The sequence below is a fragment of the Ranitomeya variabilis genome, chromosome 4 (assembly GCF_051348905.1).
Source record: "Ranitomeya variabilis isolate aRanVar5 chromosome 4, aRanVar5.hap1, whole genome shotgun sequence".
Lineage (NCBI taxonomy): Eukaryota > Metazoa > Chordata > Amphibia > Anura > Dendrobatidae > Ranitomeya > Ranitomeya variabilis.
Window position 1 is genome coordinate 439,953,344 of NC_135235.1, and position 20,012 is coordinate 439,973,355.

The 20,012-nt window shown below is 44.5% G+C and overlaps 1 protein-coding gene across 1 annotated transcript in view; it reads left to right on the forward strand.

Annotated features, from left to right (window-relative positions):
* CACNA1G (calcium voltage-gated channel subunit alpha1 G) overlaps nucleotides 1-20,012 on the forward strand; it is a 462,994-nt gene that overhangs the window by 213,307 nt on the left and 229,675 nt on the right. The window contains exon 4 of the mRNA XM_077251459.1: nucleotides 18,436-18,533. Within this exon, the coding sequence (XP_077107574.1) occupies nucleotides 18,436-18,533 (98 nt within the window). The remainder of the gene's footprint in view (nucleotides 1-18,435; nucleotides 18,534-20,012) is intronic.

Below are 20,012 nucleotides of genomic sequence, written 5' to 3' on the forward strand. Positions count from 1 at the left end.
GGGTGACTTTGGTGGGTTGCGGTCTCTGCTTTCCACCTGTCCATCAGAGGCTGGGTGTTTCCTATTTAACCTGGCTTTTCTGTCATTCCCTTGCCGGCTATCAATGTACTCAGATGTGCTCAGTTTGGTTCCTGACTACCTGCTCCCAGATCTCTCAGGATAAGCTAAGTTCTGTTTTTTAGTTGTTTGGTTTTTTGTCCAGCTTGCTAATTATGACTCTATGCTAGCTGGTAGCTCTAGTGGGCTGAGGTTCTCCCCATGTGCCATGAGTTGGCACATGGGTTCTTGTAATCTCAGGATGGTTTTTGATTAGGGTTTTTTGCTGACCGCTCAGACCCCTTTTGTATCATTCTGCTTTCTAGTTATAGCGGGCCTCATTTTGCTAAATCTATTTTCATCTCTATGTGCGTGCCTTCCTCTCATTTCATCGTCAATACATGTGGGGGGCAACTATACCTTTTGGGGTTCATTCCTCTGGAGGCAAGCTAGGTCTTTATTTCCTCTGCAGTGCTAGTTAGCTCTTAGGCTGGCGCGTGGCGTCTAGAATCAACGTAGGCACGCTCCCTGGCTATTTCTAGTTGTGTTTGTCAGGAGTAGGGCAGCGGTCAGCCCAGGTTCCATCACCCTAGAGCTCGTCCGTTATTTATGTTATTTTGCTTGTCCAGTGCGATCCCCAGCCATTGGGATCCATGACAGTATAGCCGGCCCACAAAGTGTTAATTGTTTGGGCTGAAGCAGGAGAAAAAGAAGTGTTTAAGGGAAATTTTTTTTTTTTTTCCCCTCAGAGTTTTGCTGCCTAGCCCTTAATTGCTGTCTAGCTGCTTCTTACCTCCTCTTAACCCTTGAATGGCTCTGACCTTAGCTGTTTAACATGGATGTCCAGAGTTTGGCTTCCAGCCTGAGTAATCTTGCTGCAAAAGTTCAAAACATACAGGATTTTGTTGTTCACACTCCCATGTCTGAACCTAGAATTCCTATTCCAGAGTTTTTTTCTGGAGATAGATCTACCTTCCTGAATTTCAGGAACAATTGCAAATTGTTTCTTTCTTTGAAATCTCGCTCCTCTGGAGACCCTGCTCAGCAGGTTAAGATTGTAATATCTTTCCTGCGGGGCGACCCTCAGAATTGGGCATTTGCATTGGCACCAGGGGATCCTGCATTGCTCAGTGTGGATGCGTTTTTTCTGGCACTGGGATTGCTCTATGAGGAACCTAACCTGGAGATTCAGGCTGAAAAGGCTTTATTAGCCCTCTCTCAGGGGCATGATGAAGCGGAAGTATATTGTCAAAAATTTCGGAAATGGTTGGTGCTTACTCAGTGGAATGAGTGCGCCCTGGCTGCAAACTTCAGAGATGGTCTTTCTGAGGACATTAAGGATATTATGGTGGGGTTCCCTGCGCCTACAGGTCTGAATGAGTCTATGACTATGGCCATTCAGATTGATCGGCGTTTACGGGAGCGCAAACCTGTGCACCAGTTGGCGGTGTCTTCTGAACAGGCACCTGAGACTATGCAATGTGATAGAATTCAGTCCAGAAGTGAACGGCAAAATTATAGGCGGAAAAATGGATTGTGTTTTTATTGTGGTGATTCAGCTCATGTTATATCAGCATGCTCTAAACGCACAAAAAAGGTTGATAAATCTTTTGCCATTAGTACTCTGCAGTCTAAGTTCATTTTGTCTGTAACTCTGATTTGTTCACTGTCATCCATTTCCGTCGATGCCTATGTGGATTCGGGCGCTGCCCTGAGTCTTATGGATTGGTCATTTGCCAAACGCTGCGGTTTTAGTCTGGAGCCTCTGGAAGTTCCTATTCCTTTGAAGGGAATTGACTCTACACCATTGGCTATGAATAAACCGCAGTACTGGACACAAGTGACCATGCGCATGACTCCCGTTCATCAGGAGGTGATTCGCTTCCTTGTACTGTATAATTTACATGATGTACTAGTGCTTGGTCTGCCATGGTTACAAACTCATAATCCAGTCCTGGATTGGAAAACAATGTCTGTGTTAAGCTGGGGATGTCAGGGGGTTCATGATGATGCACCTCTGATTTCAATCGCTTCATCTACTCCTTCTGAGGTCCCTGCGTTTTTGTCTGACTATCGGGATGTTTTTGAGGAGCCTAAGCTCAATTCGCTCCCTCCTCATAGGGATTGTGACTGTGCTATAGAATTGATTCCTGGCAGTAAGTTCCCTAAGGGTCGTTTATTTAATCTGTCAGTGCCAGAGCATACTGCTATGCGGAATTATATTAAGGAGTCCTTGGAAAAGGGACATATTCGTCCATCTTCGTCCCCTCTGGGAGCAGGTTTTTTTTTTGTGGCAAAAAAAGATGGTTCCCTGAGGCCTTGTATAGATTATCGCCTTCTGAATAAGATTACAGTCAAATATCAGTATCCATTGCCATTATTGACTGATTTGTTTGCTCGCATTAAGGGGGCTAGGTGGTTCACTAAGATAGATCTTCGCGGTGCGTATAATCTTGTGCGGATAAAACAGGGTGATGCGTGGAAAACCGCATTCAATACGCCTGAGGGCCATTTTGAGTATTTGGTAATGCCTTTTGGACTTTCTAATGCTCCTTCAGTCTTTCAGTCCTTTATGCACAATATTTTCCGTGAATATCTGGATAAGTTTATGATTGTGTATTTGGTAGTGTTGAGCATTCCGATACCGCAAGTATCGGGTATCGGCCGATCCTTGCGGTATCGGAATTCCGATACCGAGATCCGATATTTTTGTGGTATCGGGTATCGGAATCGGAAGTCCCCACAGTGCTAAAATCACTATAATGTAAAGTGGGCGGTGCGTGGGCGGAGACTGCGTGTCTCTGTGCGGGCGGGGTCTGTGCGGGCCTGCCAGGAATCTCATTCTATGCGGCCGGCGCTGTATGCCCAGGCTTGATGCGGCGTGCCGGGGCTTGATGCGGCGTGGGAGGGCTCTGCGGCGTGCTGGGGGGGTCTATGCGGCGTGAGGGGGGGTCTATGCGGCGTGAGGGGCTCTCTGCGGCGTTCTGGGGCGTCTATGCGGCGTGCTGGGGGATCTATGCGGCGTGAGGGGCTCTCTGCGGCGTTCTGGGGCGTCTATGCGGCGTGCTGGGGGGTCTATGCGGCGTGCTGGGGGGTCTATGCGGCGTGCTGGGGGGTCTATGCGGCGTGCGGGGGTCTCTGCGGCGTGCTGGGGGGTCTCTGCGGCGTGGGGGGGGGTCTCTGCGGCGTGGGGGGGGGTTCTCTGCGGCGTGGGGGGTGTCTCTGCGGCGTGCGGGGGTCTCAGTGCGGGCATCGTCCGATGGGACTACAAGTCCCATCGGGCTATGCCTGCTACACTGACAGTGATTGACACATTAGCCAATGATGGGACAGTAGTAGTCCCATCATCCGGCTAATGTGTTGAATGAAAAAAAAAAAAATACTCCATACATACATTCTACATACATACATACATATAGACATACAGTACATTCATACATTACATACATTACATTAAACATAGATTACATACTCACCATTACTTGTCATTTTGATCCCCGAAGCCAGTGTCATCTATAAAAAATGTGAAAAAAACAAACAACCAATATACTCCCTGTCCGCAGAAATCCACGAGTGTCCCACGACGATCTCCCGTGGAGAGCAGCAGCATCAAATAATGCGACCGCTCTCTAGGGGCTCAGAAACACAATGACGGGAGGAAGGTATCCTTCCGCCACTGTATTCCTCCGCCGCTGTAAAAAAAAAAGTCCCTAGTCTCACTTTATGGCATTGCTGTATGAGACATTTTCCCATGCAGCAATTATATAAAGTGACACTTTGAACTCAGGTAACCTCAGTGATGCACTGCAGGAGCCATTGTCTCCTGTCAGTGTGTCACTGAGGGTCCTATAGAGCAGTGACGTCACCCGATGTCACTGTTCTATAGGGGAGATCGTCGTGGGACACTCGTTATTAATTGGACTACGGCGGACAGGTAGTATGCGGTTTATTATTTTACGTTTTTTGCAGGCGCTGAAGTATGGTAAGTATGGTGAAATGAAGAATATTAAAATACTTTTTCCTAATGTGTGCGTGTTTTATTAACCCTTTTCTTACTATTGGATTAATAACGGATAGGCGTCTTATTGACGCCTCTCCGTTATTAACCCGGCTTAATGTCACCTTACGATAGCAAGGTGACATTAACCCCTTATTACCCCATATCCCACCGCTACACGGGAGTGGGAAGAGAGGGGCTAAGTGCCGGAATTGGCGCATCTTACGGATGCGCCATTTTCGGGGCGGTTGCGGACTGGTATTTGTAGCCGGGGGGGGGGCCAATATCCATGGCCCCTCTCTAGGCTATGAATATCAGCCCGCAGCTGTCTGCGTAGCCTTTCTGGCTATAAAATATAGGGGGACCCCACGTCATTTTTTTGGGGGGTCCCCCTATTTTAATAGCCAGTAAAGGCTACGCAGACAGCTGCGAGCTGATATTCATAGCAGGCTACAAATATTGGCCCCCGGCCGTCGGCTTTCCCCCTCTGGCGCAGAAAATTGCGCGGGAGCCCACGCCGTTTTTTTCCATTTTTTTTTTTTTTTAAATTCAACGCTCATAAAGGCCTCTTTCACCCTTGCGTCAGTACGGGTCCGTCGCTATGCGTCGAGCCGACGTACCGACGCACGTTGTGAAATTTGTACACGACGTGGGCAGCGGATGCAGTTTTTCAACGCATCCACTGCCCATTCTGAAGTGCGGGGAGGAGGGGGCAGAGTTTCTGCTGCGCATGCGCAGTAGAAAATGGCAGACGCGACGGACAAAAAAACGTTCACTTGAACGTTTTTTCGTGCCGACGGTCCGCCAAAACTCGACGGATCCGTTGCAGAACGGACGCGACGTGTGGCCATTCGTCGCGATCCGTCGCTAATACAAGTCTATGGGGAAAAAAAATGCATCCTGCGAGCACATTTGCAGGATCCGTTTTTTTCCGCCAGATCCGTTTTTTCAGTCGGATCCGTTGTTTTCCGCCAGATCGGTTTTTTTCCACCGGATCCGTTTTCTTCCGCTAGATCCGTTTTTTTTCCGCCGGATCCGTTTTTTCCTGCCGGATCCATTTTTTTCCGCCAGATCCGTTTTTTGTCATAGAGTTGTAATAGCGCCGGATTGCGCCTGATGGCCACACATTTCATCCGTTTTTTGCAGGATTCATAAAAAAAAACTTTCCGCCGGACGGAAAACTCATAGGAACGTTTTTTGTCCGTTATTTTTCATGCATGTTTCCATTCAAATCATGCACATTTTCCGTTTATTTATTTTCCAAAAACCTCATCAAAACCTGCATCAAAACTAAACTGCATGAAAAACCGCACCAAAAACCTGCATCAAAAACAGCATCAAAAACCGCACCAAAAACCTGCAGCAAAAAAAGCACCAAAAACTGCATCAAAAACTGAACCAAAAACTACATCAAAAACCGCACCAAAAACATGCAGCAAAAAAGCATCAAAAACTGCATCAAATACTGCACCAAAAACTGCATCAAAAACCTGCAGCAAAAAAACACCAAAAACTGCATCAAAAACGGCATCAAAAACCTGCAGCAAAAAAAGCACCAAAAACAGCACCAAAAACCTGCAGCAAAAAAAGCACCAAAAACTGCATCAAAAACCGTATCAAAAAGCTACATCAAAAACAGCACCAAAAACTGCATCAAAAACCGCATCAAAAACTGCACCAAAAACCTGCAGCAAAAAAGCACCAAAAACTGCATAAAAAACGGCATCAAAAACCTGCAGCAAAAAAAGCACCAAAAACTGCATCAAAAACCTCAACAAAAAGCTACATAAAAAACAGCACCAAAAACTGCATCAAAAACCGCACTAAAAACCTGCAGCAAAAAAAGCACCAAAAACTGCATCAAAAACTGAACCAAAAACTACATCAAAAACCGCACCAAAAACATGCAGCAAAAAAGCACCAAAAACTGCATCAAAAAACGCATCAAAAACTGCACCAAAAACTGCATCAAAAACCGCACCAAAAACCTGCAGCAAAAAGCACCAAAAACTGCATCAAAAACCGCATCAAAAATTGCACCAAAAACTGCATCAAAAACCGCACCAAAAACCTGCAGCAAAAAAAGCACCAAAAACTGCATCAAAAACAGCACCAAAAACCTGCAGCAAAAAAAGCACCAAAAACTGCATCAAAAACCGCATCAAAAAGCTACATCAAAAACAGCACCAAAACCTGCATCAAAAACCGCATCAAAAACTGCACCAAAAACTGCATCAAAACCTGCATAAAAAACTGGTGCAGTTTTGATGCGGTTTTTGATGCAGTTTTTGCTGCAGGTTTTTGGTGCGGTTTTTGATGCAGTTTTTGGTGCAGTATTTGATGCAGTTTTTGGTGCTTTTTTTGCTCCAGCTTTTTGATGCGGTTTTTGATGCAGTTTTTGGTGCAGTTTTTGATGCGGTTTTTGATGCAGTTTTTGGTGCTTTTTTGCTGCAGGTTTTTGGTGCGGTTTTTGATGCAGTTTTTGGTGCTGTTTTTGATGTAGCTTTTTGATGCGGTTTTTGATGCAGTTTTTGGTGCTTTTTTTGCTGCAGTTTTTTGGTGCTGTTTTTGATGCAGTTTTTGGTGCAGTTTTTGGTGCTGTTTTTGATGTAGCTTTTTGATGCGGTTTTTGATGCAGTTTTTGGTGCTTTTTTTGCTGCAGTTTTTTGCTGCAGTTTTTTGGTGCGGTTTTTGATGCAGTTTTTGATGCAGTTTTTGGTGCTTTTTTGCTGCAGGTTTTTGGTGCGGTTTTTGATGCAGTTTTTGGTGCGGTTTTTGATGCAGGTTTTTGGTGCGGTTTTTGATGCTGTTTTTGATGCAGGTTTTTGGTGCGGTTTTTCATGCAGTTTTGATGCAGGTTTTGATGAGGTTTTTGGAAAATAAATAAACGGAAAATGTGCATGATTTGAATGGAAACATGCATGAAAAATAACGGACAAAAAACGTTCCTATGAGTTTTCCGTCCGGCGGAAACAGTTTTTTTTAACGAATCCTGCAAAAAACGGATGAAATGTGTGGCCATCAGGCGCAATCCGGCGCTATTACAACTCTATGACAAAAAACGGATCTGGCGGAAAAAAATGGATCCGGCAGGAAAAAACGGATCTGGCGGAAAAAAACGGATCTGGTGGAAAAAAACGGATCCGGTGGAAAAAAACAGATCTGGCAGAAAAAAACGGATCCAATGTAAAAAAAACGGATCTGGCGGAAAAAAACGGATCCGGTGGAAAAAAACCGATCTGGCGGAAAACAACGGATCCGACTGAAAAAACGGATCTGGCGGAAAAAAACGGATCCTGCAAATGTGCTCGCAGGATGCATTTTTTTTCCCCATAGACTTGTATTAGCGACGGATCGCGACGAATGGCCACACGTCGCGTCCGTTCTGCAACGGATCCGTCGAGTTTTGGCGGACCGTCGGCACAAAAAAACGTTCAAGTGAACGTTTTTTTGTCCGTCGCGTCTGCCATTTTCTACTGCGCATGCGCAGCAGAAACTCTGCCCCCTCCTCCCCGCACTTCAGAATGGGCAGTGGATGCGTTGAAAAACTGCATCCGCTGCCCACGTCGTGTACAAATTTCACAACGTGCGTCGGTACGTCGGCTCGACGCATAGCGACGGACCCGTACTGACGCAAGGGTGAAAGAGGCCTTTATGAGCGTTGAATTTAAAAAAAAAAAAAAATGGAAAAAAACGGCGTGGGCTCCCGCGCAATTTTCTGCGCCAGAGGGGGAAAGCCGACGGCCGGGGGCCAATATTTGTAGCCTGCTATGAATATCAGCTCGCAGCTGTCTGCGTAGCCTTTACTGGCTATTAAACTAGGGGGACCCCCTGAAAAAAATGACGTGGGGTCCCCCTATATTTTATAGCCAGAAAGGCTACGCTGACAGCTGCGGGCTGATATTCATAGCCTAGAGAGGGGCCATGGATATTGGCCCCCCCGGCTACAAATACCAGTCCGCAGCCGCCCCGAAAATGGCGCATCCGTAAGATGCGCCAATTCCGGCACTTAGCCCCTCTCTTCCCACTCCCGTGTAGCGGTGGGATATGGGGTAATAAGGGGTTAATGTCACCTTGCTATCGTAAGGTGACATTAAGCCGGGTTAATAACTGAGAGGCGTCAATAAGACGCCTATCCGTTATTAATCCAATAGTAAGAAAAGGGTTAATAAAACACGCACACATTAGGAAAAAGTATTTTAATATTCTTCATTTCACCATACTTACCATACTTCAGCGCCTGCAAAAAACGTAAAATAATAAACCGCATACTACCTGTCCGCCGTAGTCCAATTAATAACGAGTGTCCCACGACGATCTCCCCTATAGAACAGTGACATCGGGTGACGTCACTGCTCTATAGGACCCTCAGTGACACACTGACAGGAGACAATGGCTCCTGCAGTGCATCACTGAGGTTACCTGAGTTCAAAGTGTCACTTTATATAATTGCTGCATGGGAAAATGTCTCATACAGCAATGCCATAAAGTGAGACTAGGGACTTTTTTTTTTACAGCGGCGGAGGAATACAGTGGCGGAAGGATACCTTCCTCCCGTCATTGTGTTTCTGAGCCCCTAGAGAGCGGTCGCATTATTTGATGCTGCTGCTCTCCACGGGAGATCGTCGTGGGACACTCGTGGATTTCTGCGGACAGGGAGTATATTGGTTATTTGTTTTTTTCACATTTTTTATAGATGACACTGGCTTCGGGGATCAAAATGACAAGTAATGGTGAGTATGTAATCTATGTTTAATGTAATGTATGTCATGTATGTAATGTATGAATGTACTGTATGTCTATATGTATTTATGTATGTAGAATGTATGTATGGAGTATTTTTTTTTTTTTCATTCAACACATTAGCCGGATGATGGGACTACTACTGTCCCATCATTGGCTAATGTGTCAATCACTGTCAGTGTAGCAGGCATAGCCCGATGGGACTTGTAGTCCCATCGGACGATGCCCGCACTGAGACCCCCGCACGCCGCAGAGACCCCCCCCACGCTGCAGAGACCCCCCCCACGCCGCAGAGACCCCCCCCCCACGCCGCAGAGACCCCCCAGCACGCCGCAGAGACCCCCGCACGCCGCTGAGACCCCCGCACGCCGCATAGACCCCCCAGCACGCCGCATAGACCCCCCAGCACGCCGCATAGACCCCCCAGCACGCCGCATAGACGCCCCAGAACGCCGCAGAGAGCCCCTCACGCCGCATAGATCCCCCAGCACGCCGCATAGTTGCCCCAGAACGCCGCAGAGAGCCCCTCACGCCGCATAGACCCCCCAGCACGCCGCTTTGACCCCCTCACGCCACATAGACCCCCCCAGCACGCCGCAGAGCCCTCCCACGCCGCATCAAGCCCCGGCACGCCGCATCAAGCCTGGGCATACAGCGCCGGCCGCATAGAATGAGATCCCTGGCAGGCCCGCACAGACCCCGCCCGCACAGAGACACGCAATCTCCGCCCACGCACCGCCCACACTCTCCCCCCCTCCAGAACCCCATATAGAAGGACAGAAAGGGCTGATTTACCGTCCGATACTTGAGTCCCATTCACTTGTATTGGTATCGGGTATCGGTATCGGATTAGATCCGATACTTTGCCGGTATCGGCCGATACTTTCCGATACCGATACTTTCAAGTATCGGACGGTATCGCTCAACCCTAGTATTTGGATGATATTTTGGTGTTTTCTGATGACTGGGAGTCTCATGTTCTACAGGTCAGGAAGGTGTTTCAAGTCCTGCGGGCCAATTCTCTGTTTGTGAAGGGCTCAAAATGTCTCTTCGGAGTCCAGAAAATTTCTTTTTTGGGGTACATTTTTTCTCCTTCTACTATTGAGATGGATCCCGTCAAGGTTCAGGCGATTTGTGACTGGACACAACCTACATCTGTTAAGAGTCTTCAGAAGTTCTTGGGTTTTGCTAATTTTTATCGTCGGTTCATTACTAATTTTTCCAGTGTTGTTAAACCTTTGACTGATTTGACTAACAAGGGTGCTTATGTTGCTAATTGGTCTCCTACGGCTGTGGAGGCCTTTCAGGAACTTAAGCGCCGGTTTTCTTCTGCTCCTGTGTTGTGTCAACCAGATGTTTCACTTCCTTTTCAGGTTGAGGTTGATGCTTCCGAGATTGGAGCGGGGGCGGTTTTGTCACAGAGAAGTTCCAATGGCTCGGTGATGAAGCCATGTGCGTTCTTTTCTAGAAAATTCTCGCCCGCCGAGCGCAATTATGATGTGGGTAATCGGGAGCTTTTGGCCATGAAGTGGGCATTTGAGGAGTGGCGTCATTGGCTTGAGGGTGCTAGACATCGTGTGGTGGTCTTGACTGATCACAAAAATCTGATTTACCTTGAGTCTGCCAGGCGTCTGAATCCTAGACAGGCTCGTTGGTCGTTGTTTTTTTCTCGTTTTAATTTTGTGGTTTCATACCTGCCAGGTTCAAAGAATGTGAAGGCAGATGCTCTTTCCAGGAGTTTTGTGCCTGACTCTCCTGGAGACTCTGGGCCTACTGGTATCCTTAGGGATGGGGTAATATTGTCCGCCGTCTCCCCAGACTTGCATTGCAGGAGTTTCAGGCGGATAAACCTGATCGTTGTCCACCAGAAAGACTGTTTGTTCCGGATGATTGGACCAGTAGAGTCATCTCCGAGGTCCATTCTTCTGTGTTGGCTGGTCATCGTGGAATATTTGGTACTAGAGACTTGGTGGCCAGGTCTTTTTGGTGGCCTTCCTTGTCAAGGGATGTGCGCACCTTTGTGCAGTCTTGTGAAGTGTGTGCTCGGGCTAAGCCTTGCTGTTCTCGGGCCAGTGGGTTGTTGTTATCCTTGCCTATCCCGAAGAGGCCTTGGACGCACATTTCCATGGATTTTATTTCAGATCTCCCTGTCTCACAGAAAATGTCCATTATCTGGGTTGTGTGTGACCGCTTTTCTAAGATGGTTCATTTGGTACCCTTGCCTAAGTTGCCTTCCTCTTCTGAGTTGGTCCCTTTATTTTTTCAGAACGTGGTTCGTTTGCATGGGATTCCGGAGAATATCGTTTCTGACAGGGGATCCCAGTTTGTGTCTAGATTTTGGCGGACGTTTTGTGCTAAGATGGGCATTGATTTGTCCTTCTCGTCTGCATTCCATCCTCAGACGAATGGCCAGACGGAGCGAACTAATCAGACCTTGGAAACTTATTTAAGGTGTTTTGTTTCTGCTGATCAAGATGACTGGGTTGCCTTTTTGCCACTGGCCGAATTTGCCCTTAATAATCGGGCTAGTTCTGCTACTTTGGTCTCTCCTTTCTTTTGTAATTCGGGGTTTCATCCTCGTTTTTCCTCTGGTCAGGTGGAGCCTTCGGATTGTCCTGGAGTGGACGTGGTGGTGGACAGGCTACATCAGATTTGGAATCAGGTGGTGGACAATTTGAAGTTGTCTCAGGAGAAGACTCAGCAGTTTGCTTATCGCCGTCGCCGCGTAGGTCCCCGACTTCTTGTTGGGGACTTGGTGTGGTTGTCTTCTCGTTTTGTCCCTATGAAGGTCTCTTCTCCTAAGTTCAAGCCTCGGTTCATCGGTCCTTATAAGATCTTGGAGATTCTTAACCCTGTATCTTTTCGTTTGGATCTCCCAGCATCGTTTGCTATTCATAATGTGTTCCATCGGTCGTTATTGCGGAGGTATGAGGTGCCCGTTGTTCCTTCGGTTGAGCCTCCTGCTCCGGTGCTGGTGGAGGGAGAATTGGAGTATGTTGTTGAGAAGATCTTGGATTCTCGTGTTTCCAGACGTAAACTCCAGTATTTGGTTAAGTGGAAGGGTTATGGTCAGGAGGATAATTCCTGGGTGGTCGCCTCTGATGTTCATGCGACTGATTTGGTCCGCGCCTTCCATAGAGCTCATCCTGATCGCCCTGGGGGTTCTCGTGAGGGTTCGGTGACCCCTCCTCAAGGGGGGGGTACTGTTGTGGATTCTGTTTTTGGGCTCCCTCTGGTGGTTACGGCTGGTACTGGGTGACTTTGGTGGGTTGCGGTCTCTGCTTTCCACCTGTCCATCAGAGGCTGGGTGTTTCCTATTTAACCTGGCTTTTCTGTCATTCCCTTGCCGGCTATCAATGTACTCAGATGTGCTCAGTTTGGTTCCTGACTACCTGCTCCCAGATCTCTCAGGATAAGCTAAGTTCTGTTTTTTAGTTGTTTGGTTTTTTGTCCAGCTTGCTAATTATGACGCTAGCTGGTAGCTCTAGTGGGCTGAGGTTCTCCCCATGTGCCATGAGTTGGCACATGGGTTCTTGTAATCTCAGGATGGTTTTTGATTAGGGTTTTTTGCTGACCGCTCAGACCCCTTTTGTATCATTCTGCTTTCTAGTTATAGCGGGCCTCATTTTGCTAAATCTATTTTCATCTCTATGTGCGTGCCTTCCTCTCATTTCATCGTCAATACATGTGGGGGGCAACTATACCTTTTGGGGTTCATTTCTCTGGAGGCAAGCTAGGTCCTTTATTTCCTCTGCAGTGCTAGTTAGCTCTTAGGCTGGCGCGTGGCGTCTAGAATCAACGTAGGCACGCTCCCTGGCTATTTCTAGTTGTGTTTGTCAGGAGTAGGGCAGCGGTCAGCCCAGGTTCCATCACCCTAGAGCTCGTCCGTTATTTATGTTATTTTGCTTGTCCAGTGCGATCCCCAGCCATTGGGATCCATGACAGTCATCCATATACGTCCATATGTCATCCTTATGGGCCCCGGTGCAGAATTTGAACCTGGGCCCCTACCTGCATGTTATTCTGATGTATGGGCTGTTGTAACTTTCTAAATCCTATAGCGACATAAGTCTTGCCCCCCAATAATGTAATAATGTCTCCCATCCTGTACTGTCAGCCATCCTGGGCCCCTTCCTGTTATAATGCCCTCCATCCTGTTACCTTCTGGTAATAATGTCCCCCATCGTGCCACTTCCAGTAATAATGTCCTCCTTTCTGGGCCTCTTGCAGTATAACATCCAACATCCTGGGCCCCTTCTTGCTATAATGTCCCCCATCCTGAGCCCCTTCTTGTAATAATGTCTTCATCTTGGTCCCTTCTTGGTATAATGTCCCCCATCCCAGAGTCCCTTCCAGTAATAATGTCCTTCACCCTGGTGTAATGTTCCCCATCCTGGCCTTTCCAGTAATATATATGCCCCAATCTGGGCCTCTTCGAGTAATAATGTCCCCCAACCTGAAAATAATGTCCCTCATCCTGGTATAATGTACCTCATCCTTAGCCTCTTCTTGGTGTAATGCCCCCCATCCTGGTATAATGTTTCCATCTGGTCCTCTTCCAGTAATAAAGTCCCCCATCCTGGTATAATGTCCCAACCCCCTGGACCCATCCTGTAATAATGTTCATTCAATGTTCTTCTCTAACGCATTTTAAAAAATAAAACAACTCTTCTCACCTTATCCTGCTCCCATGCAGCATACTCCTCTATAGTTGGCGCAGAGTCCTACAGATGACTTTGGCATGCCTGCTATGGGCGACACATGATGTCACTGCTATGCGCTATCTCGGATTGGCACACTGACATCAGCTGGCCACTGGCATGTATTGCAATGCAGGGATAAAGCAGGTCCCTGCACCGCAGTACGTTTACACAATAAATAGATGCTGGCATTGGTGGGTCCCCTTCTGCATGGGCCCTGTCGTGGATGTGCCTTCTGCAGCCACAGTAGTTACGCCCCTGATACCATGCAAATGGTGTCTAAAAGGCATACATTTTTATTGCACCCATTGAGTTTAATGGAATGTCTGATCAGAAAAATGGGTCAGACTATTGCATTCTGCTATTTTTTACATGCAGACCACCAGTCATCATCACTCATGTGAAGCAACCCATTTATTTGAATTTTTCTGTGAGCTGATTTTATTCTATCTGCTTTCTATACAGACAGCACATAGACATAAAATATGATAGTCTGAATGAGCCCTAACTATTAGACAACATTAACTAATACTGAACATTAGTTTTGGAATTTAGTATGGAAATATTTCTGTATAAATAAATACTGTTATAATATGACATGAGAATCATGGAAGTGCTCCATCCCAAGAATATCATGATCTGTAGGAGGCAGCCATGGAGCAATCCATAGGTCTCCACATTGTTCCCCGCAGGGAAAAAAATGGAATATTACTCCAAATAATTTGGAATGCTGAACCTCATGGAAACTAGTCAGAAATGCTCCAAGACAACATTCTAGTGCTGATATGCAAAATCCTCAAATTAACAGTTTTTGCTCAGTTGCTGGAAGTGCTAACCACAAATAAGTGGGGCATTTCACTAATTTACCCAACGTAGGAGAATATTCCTTTAACTGCTAGTTGCCACCCTTTTCTGTGAGCAAATGTATTATTGTTTTCTTATTTCAGCAAAAAAAGAAAAGTGACATTTTTCCCTTTTTGGTTCTCTCGCTTCAAAACCGGAGCAGACACCTGGTTTAAATTAAAGTCTGTTTCAGCACACAAGAATCTCCTGGCTGTGGCAAAGAATCCACATAAAAATCTGCACAGCATGGCCAAAAGTGTGGTGTTCCTGAGGCATCAGGCATTTCGGATCTCTTGTTTTACCGACTTCCATGAAGTACATGGGGAGCTGTCTCTAATGAACTGGAATTTCCTGGAAAGGCAACTCCGTGCCTTTAAAGTTGTGGCCCACAGGATGTCTGGAGAGGGAGGGAGTTTATGAACTATGTATTAAATCAAAAAGCCTCTTAATAAAAGAGAAATAAAGCATGTTAGCAATAACTGTTAATAGAAGAGTAATTCCGACATCGTTTCATAATGTTAGCTCCTTTACCACATCGTGCAGCTATTGTTAGGAAGCTGATGATCATTATTGTCATTCTTGTAGGTATCAGCTAAAATAATAGCTTTATAATCAGCACATAATGAAGTCACAATGTATGGAGGTCACTATTTTCGGTACCTCGTCCTCGAGGATCCTGCAGCAAACAACATTCCTCGGGATAAGTCTTACCTCTTAGAAGTTATGGACACTGGTATTAGCGCACAAGTCTTTGATACAGAACTTAGCGGTTACTGATAACACAACTTGTCACCTCTTCACCAGGGTGTCAGGGGTTCAAGCTCTCATTCTCTTGGGTCAAGCTTGTGTTGAAAGGGTTTGGACTCTGCCTGCAGTGGGGAACAATTTTTCTCCAAATGGTCCAAAGCCACTCCACCACAATACACAGTTCGATTTAGGAGGAACGCCACATTGGCAAGCCAAGAGATAGTCTCCACAGCTGGTTCTGCTACACCTCAACAGCACACTGTTCACACATGTGTGTCAGGCTCAACAAAGCACAGAACAATATATAACCTAGGCTTCTCCCTAGAATTAAGTTAGACAGCTCAGCACCTGTGCAACCATATCTTCCGGTCACATTCCATTCATCTCCTTCACGTTCTGTTTCAGCAGAGAATATGGATATTGAGGCATCCCAATTCTGAAGATAGGTGTTGGTCCCAAAGGTGGAGTCCACATCTATCAGATAATTAATTCTTATCCTCTGGATATACTCTAAATGTCCAAGATGGGAATAAGCTTTTAAAGGATTATTCTCACAATGCCAATATTTTTTTTATCACAAAGCAGAGTATCTGCATAACTATTGTTAAAATACAGTATAAGTCCAACACAATTTCGTTTTTGCTCTTTTGTTATCTCCTTCTTCCCCTCTGTGCAATCAGCTTCACAGAATTGAATGGGCGGTCCTATTCTTATATATTAAAACTTCATTTCAAAGCAGCACACTGCTCCTTCTTAGTGCTTCAATCACCTCCATATCCTCTCCTTTGTGTTTCCTGATAGATATAGATCCGAACACGGTTAACTTTTAGTTATATGGATGTGGTGACTATTGTTGAATGTAGTGACTGGGATCCACTATTTGACCAGCCTTTTTATATGGACAAGGTGACCATTGTTGAATGTAGTGACTGGGATCCACTATTTGACCAGCCTTTTTATATGGATGAGGTGACCATTGTTGAATGTAGTGCCTGGGATCCACTATTTGACCAGCCTTTTTATATGGATGAGGTGACCATTGTTGAATGTAGTGACTGGGATCCACTATTTGACCGGTGTTGATTACTATTTACAAATTCCACATTTCATGGTGGTTCATGGTGATCTTCAGGGCATTATTATACTCTCCTCTGCATGCATAGAGCGGAGCATGGCATGTAACATAACTGTCAGAGCATTCAGGATGCTGTGAGAGTCTGGAGGATATTTTATTAGTGTCATAGATGCATCTGTTTTTCATGAATTAGACAGGGTCATTAGGTGCAAATGCAGCTGAGATCAGTAGGATCTTCATAGCATAACTCAACTCTGAGCTATAATCCAGCTGTCAGATGTTTTATTAGACAGGGTCATTAGGTGCATCTGAACATGCTTGACTGACAGCATTAAAACTATAGGAGGACAGACCAAGTGACCATGGAGGGTAAAGAGAGTCTTGGGGGTCATTGTTAGGGGGCTGATAAGTGCAGATCTGTACAGATTTATAAGAAGGTTGAATTAGCACACATAAATCATTCTATTTGTATAGAAATATACATATATATTTACTGTATAGTATGTTCTCAGATGTGTATTTATTCTAAAGTTTGGTATGGAAATTTTTTTTGTAGGTCTACGGTCAAAGTTGTGCTTAGGCGTCTGTATATATTTTAGGGAGTGCAGTCTGAATTTATTGTGTCCAGGTTTTTGATGAAATAATCCATTACACTGTGTGTGATTTAAATATTATTTACTTACCTTATCAACTTAGGACTCTAAAATGTCAACATTTCACAGAGTTCTTTACATTAAGAGCTGAGAAACGGTGAATTGTTTCTTGAATGCTTGGCCTCCTTCATGGAACAACATGATATCAAGGATGATTGAGAGATATAAATATTTCTAGACAGACAACACTTTCAACTAGAGCTAAGGATGGATTTTTGTTAACAAAGGTTAACAAGCATAGCTATTTGTCCAACACATGTTGGCAGGTGTAGGGATAAGGAAAAGGGGAAACAAGCATGATGTGCACAGGACCTACATTAGCATGTAAACGTTTCGGCATCCCTGGTTAAAATTACTGTTACATTTTAAAAGTTACAAAAAGGAAAATGGGAAGATGCAAAAGTTTGGGCACCTTGCATGATTAGTTCCTAGTAGCACCCATTTTTGCAAGTATCACAGCTTGTAAACGCTTTTGTAGCCATCTAAGAGTCTTTCAATTCTTGTTTGAGGAATTTTCATCCATTCTTCCTTGGAAAAGCCTCTGAGCACACCTAGGTCAAAGTTATATAAGGCCTTTTAGTGATCACTTCATCTTCAACTTGGTAACTGTTCACAATAACAGTCATTTTGACCAGGGGTGCCCAGACATTTACATGCCTCTGTAATTGTAGTGTAGCAGAAGAATAAGCCATAACATACAGAATGGTAGTGGTCTGACCAAGGGGGGTTTTCAACTGATTATGTGAATGAATGGATCAAGCTTCCTTCGAATAGCCATATTAAATTGTAATTACAGACAGACATGTAATATAGGAATTGCAAAGGTCTCATCTATGCATAACTGAGATTCTAGAACATTACCCCTTAGACCCCAGTCCAGAGCCTCTCACCTAGCCAAATCAGTTCTCATGCTTCGCACTGACGAGGGCCAACAGCCCGAAACACCGTGTCTGCGAATTGAGATACTGATTTGGCTTTTATCCTAAGTCATATTGCACGACTCGTTAGAGGGTTGATTGTGACTTGTAGGATCGCTACTTCCAACAGGTGGCGCTATAGAGTCCTCTTTCTCTCTGAAGAGGCAATTTGCATAAGCAATTTTCTATACTTTTGTGGAGTTGTTGGTAGTTGGACATTTATATTTACTCTTTGTCTTGTTCGACTTCTTAAAGGGAATCCATCAGCCCACTTTTGGCATGTAATCTGACAGCAGCAGGAGGTTGGAACAGAGATTCTGATTCCAGTTATGTAAAATTTAGTTTATTAGGCGCAGCAGTTATGATAGAGTCACAGTTTTCTCTGCTGCAGATCTAGCAGAGATCACTTGTGGAGCTGTGTATAACCTGCCCACACCACAGCTTTCTGTGTACATTGTGTAGTGACAGACAGCTGCTAATCAGTGCTGGTGGCGTGGTGAGACTAGGATGCCTGAGGCCAGTTGTCCTGTAGAGGTAATCTCCTGCTGATAAAACACTGATTGTATTAAAACAGCAAAACACAGCCCAGTAAGTGCTATATCATTGTAATCAGAATCCCCACTCCTGCCTTATGATGCTCTTGGATAGCAAAATCTGCTGACAGATTCCCTTTAACCAATTAGAAGCGAAGAATATCCTGTTTGATTTTTATTCTTTTCTTTAGGATGCTGGAATATTCTTTAGACCTTCAGAACGTCAGCTTCTCAGCGGTGCGCACAGTCCGTGTTTTACGTCCATTGCGAGCCATTAACCGGGTGCCAAGTAAGTTCCCTTAAAATGTAAATAAATGAGATTGGAGCAGCATAGACATACATTTACAGAAGCAGTGTTCCGCTATGTGAATGTATGACAGAGAACTTTATATCTCCCAGTGTGCAGTATGTTCCCCCAAGGCATTCTCAATTTATTCAATGTTGATTTCACCGTGAGTTTATTTGTAATATTGCCCTAACTGACAGCACAAGAGATTATAAATAACCTCATCAAAAAGGAACAGATCGCATGAAGCCGCTGCGTATGTCTGAAAGAAAGCATTCTACTGCCACTTTTACTCACGGTGCTTGACTTGGCATGTAGAGGAAGTGTCCAGCAAATGATGCCGACATTTGTATTGGCTTAAGCATTTAACACTTCAGCTTGAATAGCCCTGAATATTTTCAGCTAAATAGGTTCAATATTCCATGCTAATCATGATATATATATATATATATATATATATATATATATATATATATATATATATATATATATATAGCTCTGGCAAAGCTTAAGAGACCACTGCAAAATGTTCAGTTTGTCTGAGTTTTCTCTTTATAGGTATATTTTTGAGTAAAATGTAAATTGTTTTTTTATTCTATAAACTTCTGACAACATGTCTCCGATTTTCCAAGCGATACATTTTGTAATTTTTTTCTGACAAGGAGAAATTGTCTAAATTAAAAAAAAAAAAACAGTGCTTTCAGACCTGAAATAATGCAAAGAAAACAAGTTCATAATCAGGAACTCAGGAAGAGTTCAGAAATCAATATTTTGTGAAATAACCATGAGTTTTAATCACAGCTTTCATGCGTCTTGGCATGCTTTCCACCAGCCTTTCACACTGCTTCTGGCGCAAAAATTTAAGCAGTTCTTCTTTGTTTGATGGCTTGTGACTATCTATCATCCTCCTGATTACATTCCAGAGGTTTTCAATGGAGTTCAGGTCTGGAGATTGGGCTGCCCATGACAGGGATTGGATGTGTGGTCTCTTAATTTTTGCTAGAGTTGTGTGTATATATATATATATATATATATATATATATATATATATATATATATATATATATATATATATATATATATATATATCTTTGTGGTTATTATTCTCATGCCGACCATGAGATCTCATGCCGACATGATCAGACCATGTCCCTGTACGGTCAGCCATTACACAGTACACAGCAGGGGCACATTTATAAAATTGTCTCAGCACAGGAACATTTATTTTGAACACATCCAATTGTGGAACTTATTATTATTCCAAGATCTATTAATTAAAATGTACTTTGTTGGTGGGACAGCTCCTTTAAGAAGTGGGTGTCAATTGATGAATATTGCTTTTTATTATTACGTATATATTAGTCTTTGTTAGTCTTTAAAAACAAAAAACTTGATGACTCCTTTAAAGCTTCAATTTTTGGCAGACACAATGTTGCATGTAGCTTAAGTCAAACTAACAGTTAATTTATTGAATTTCAATAT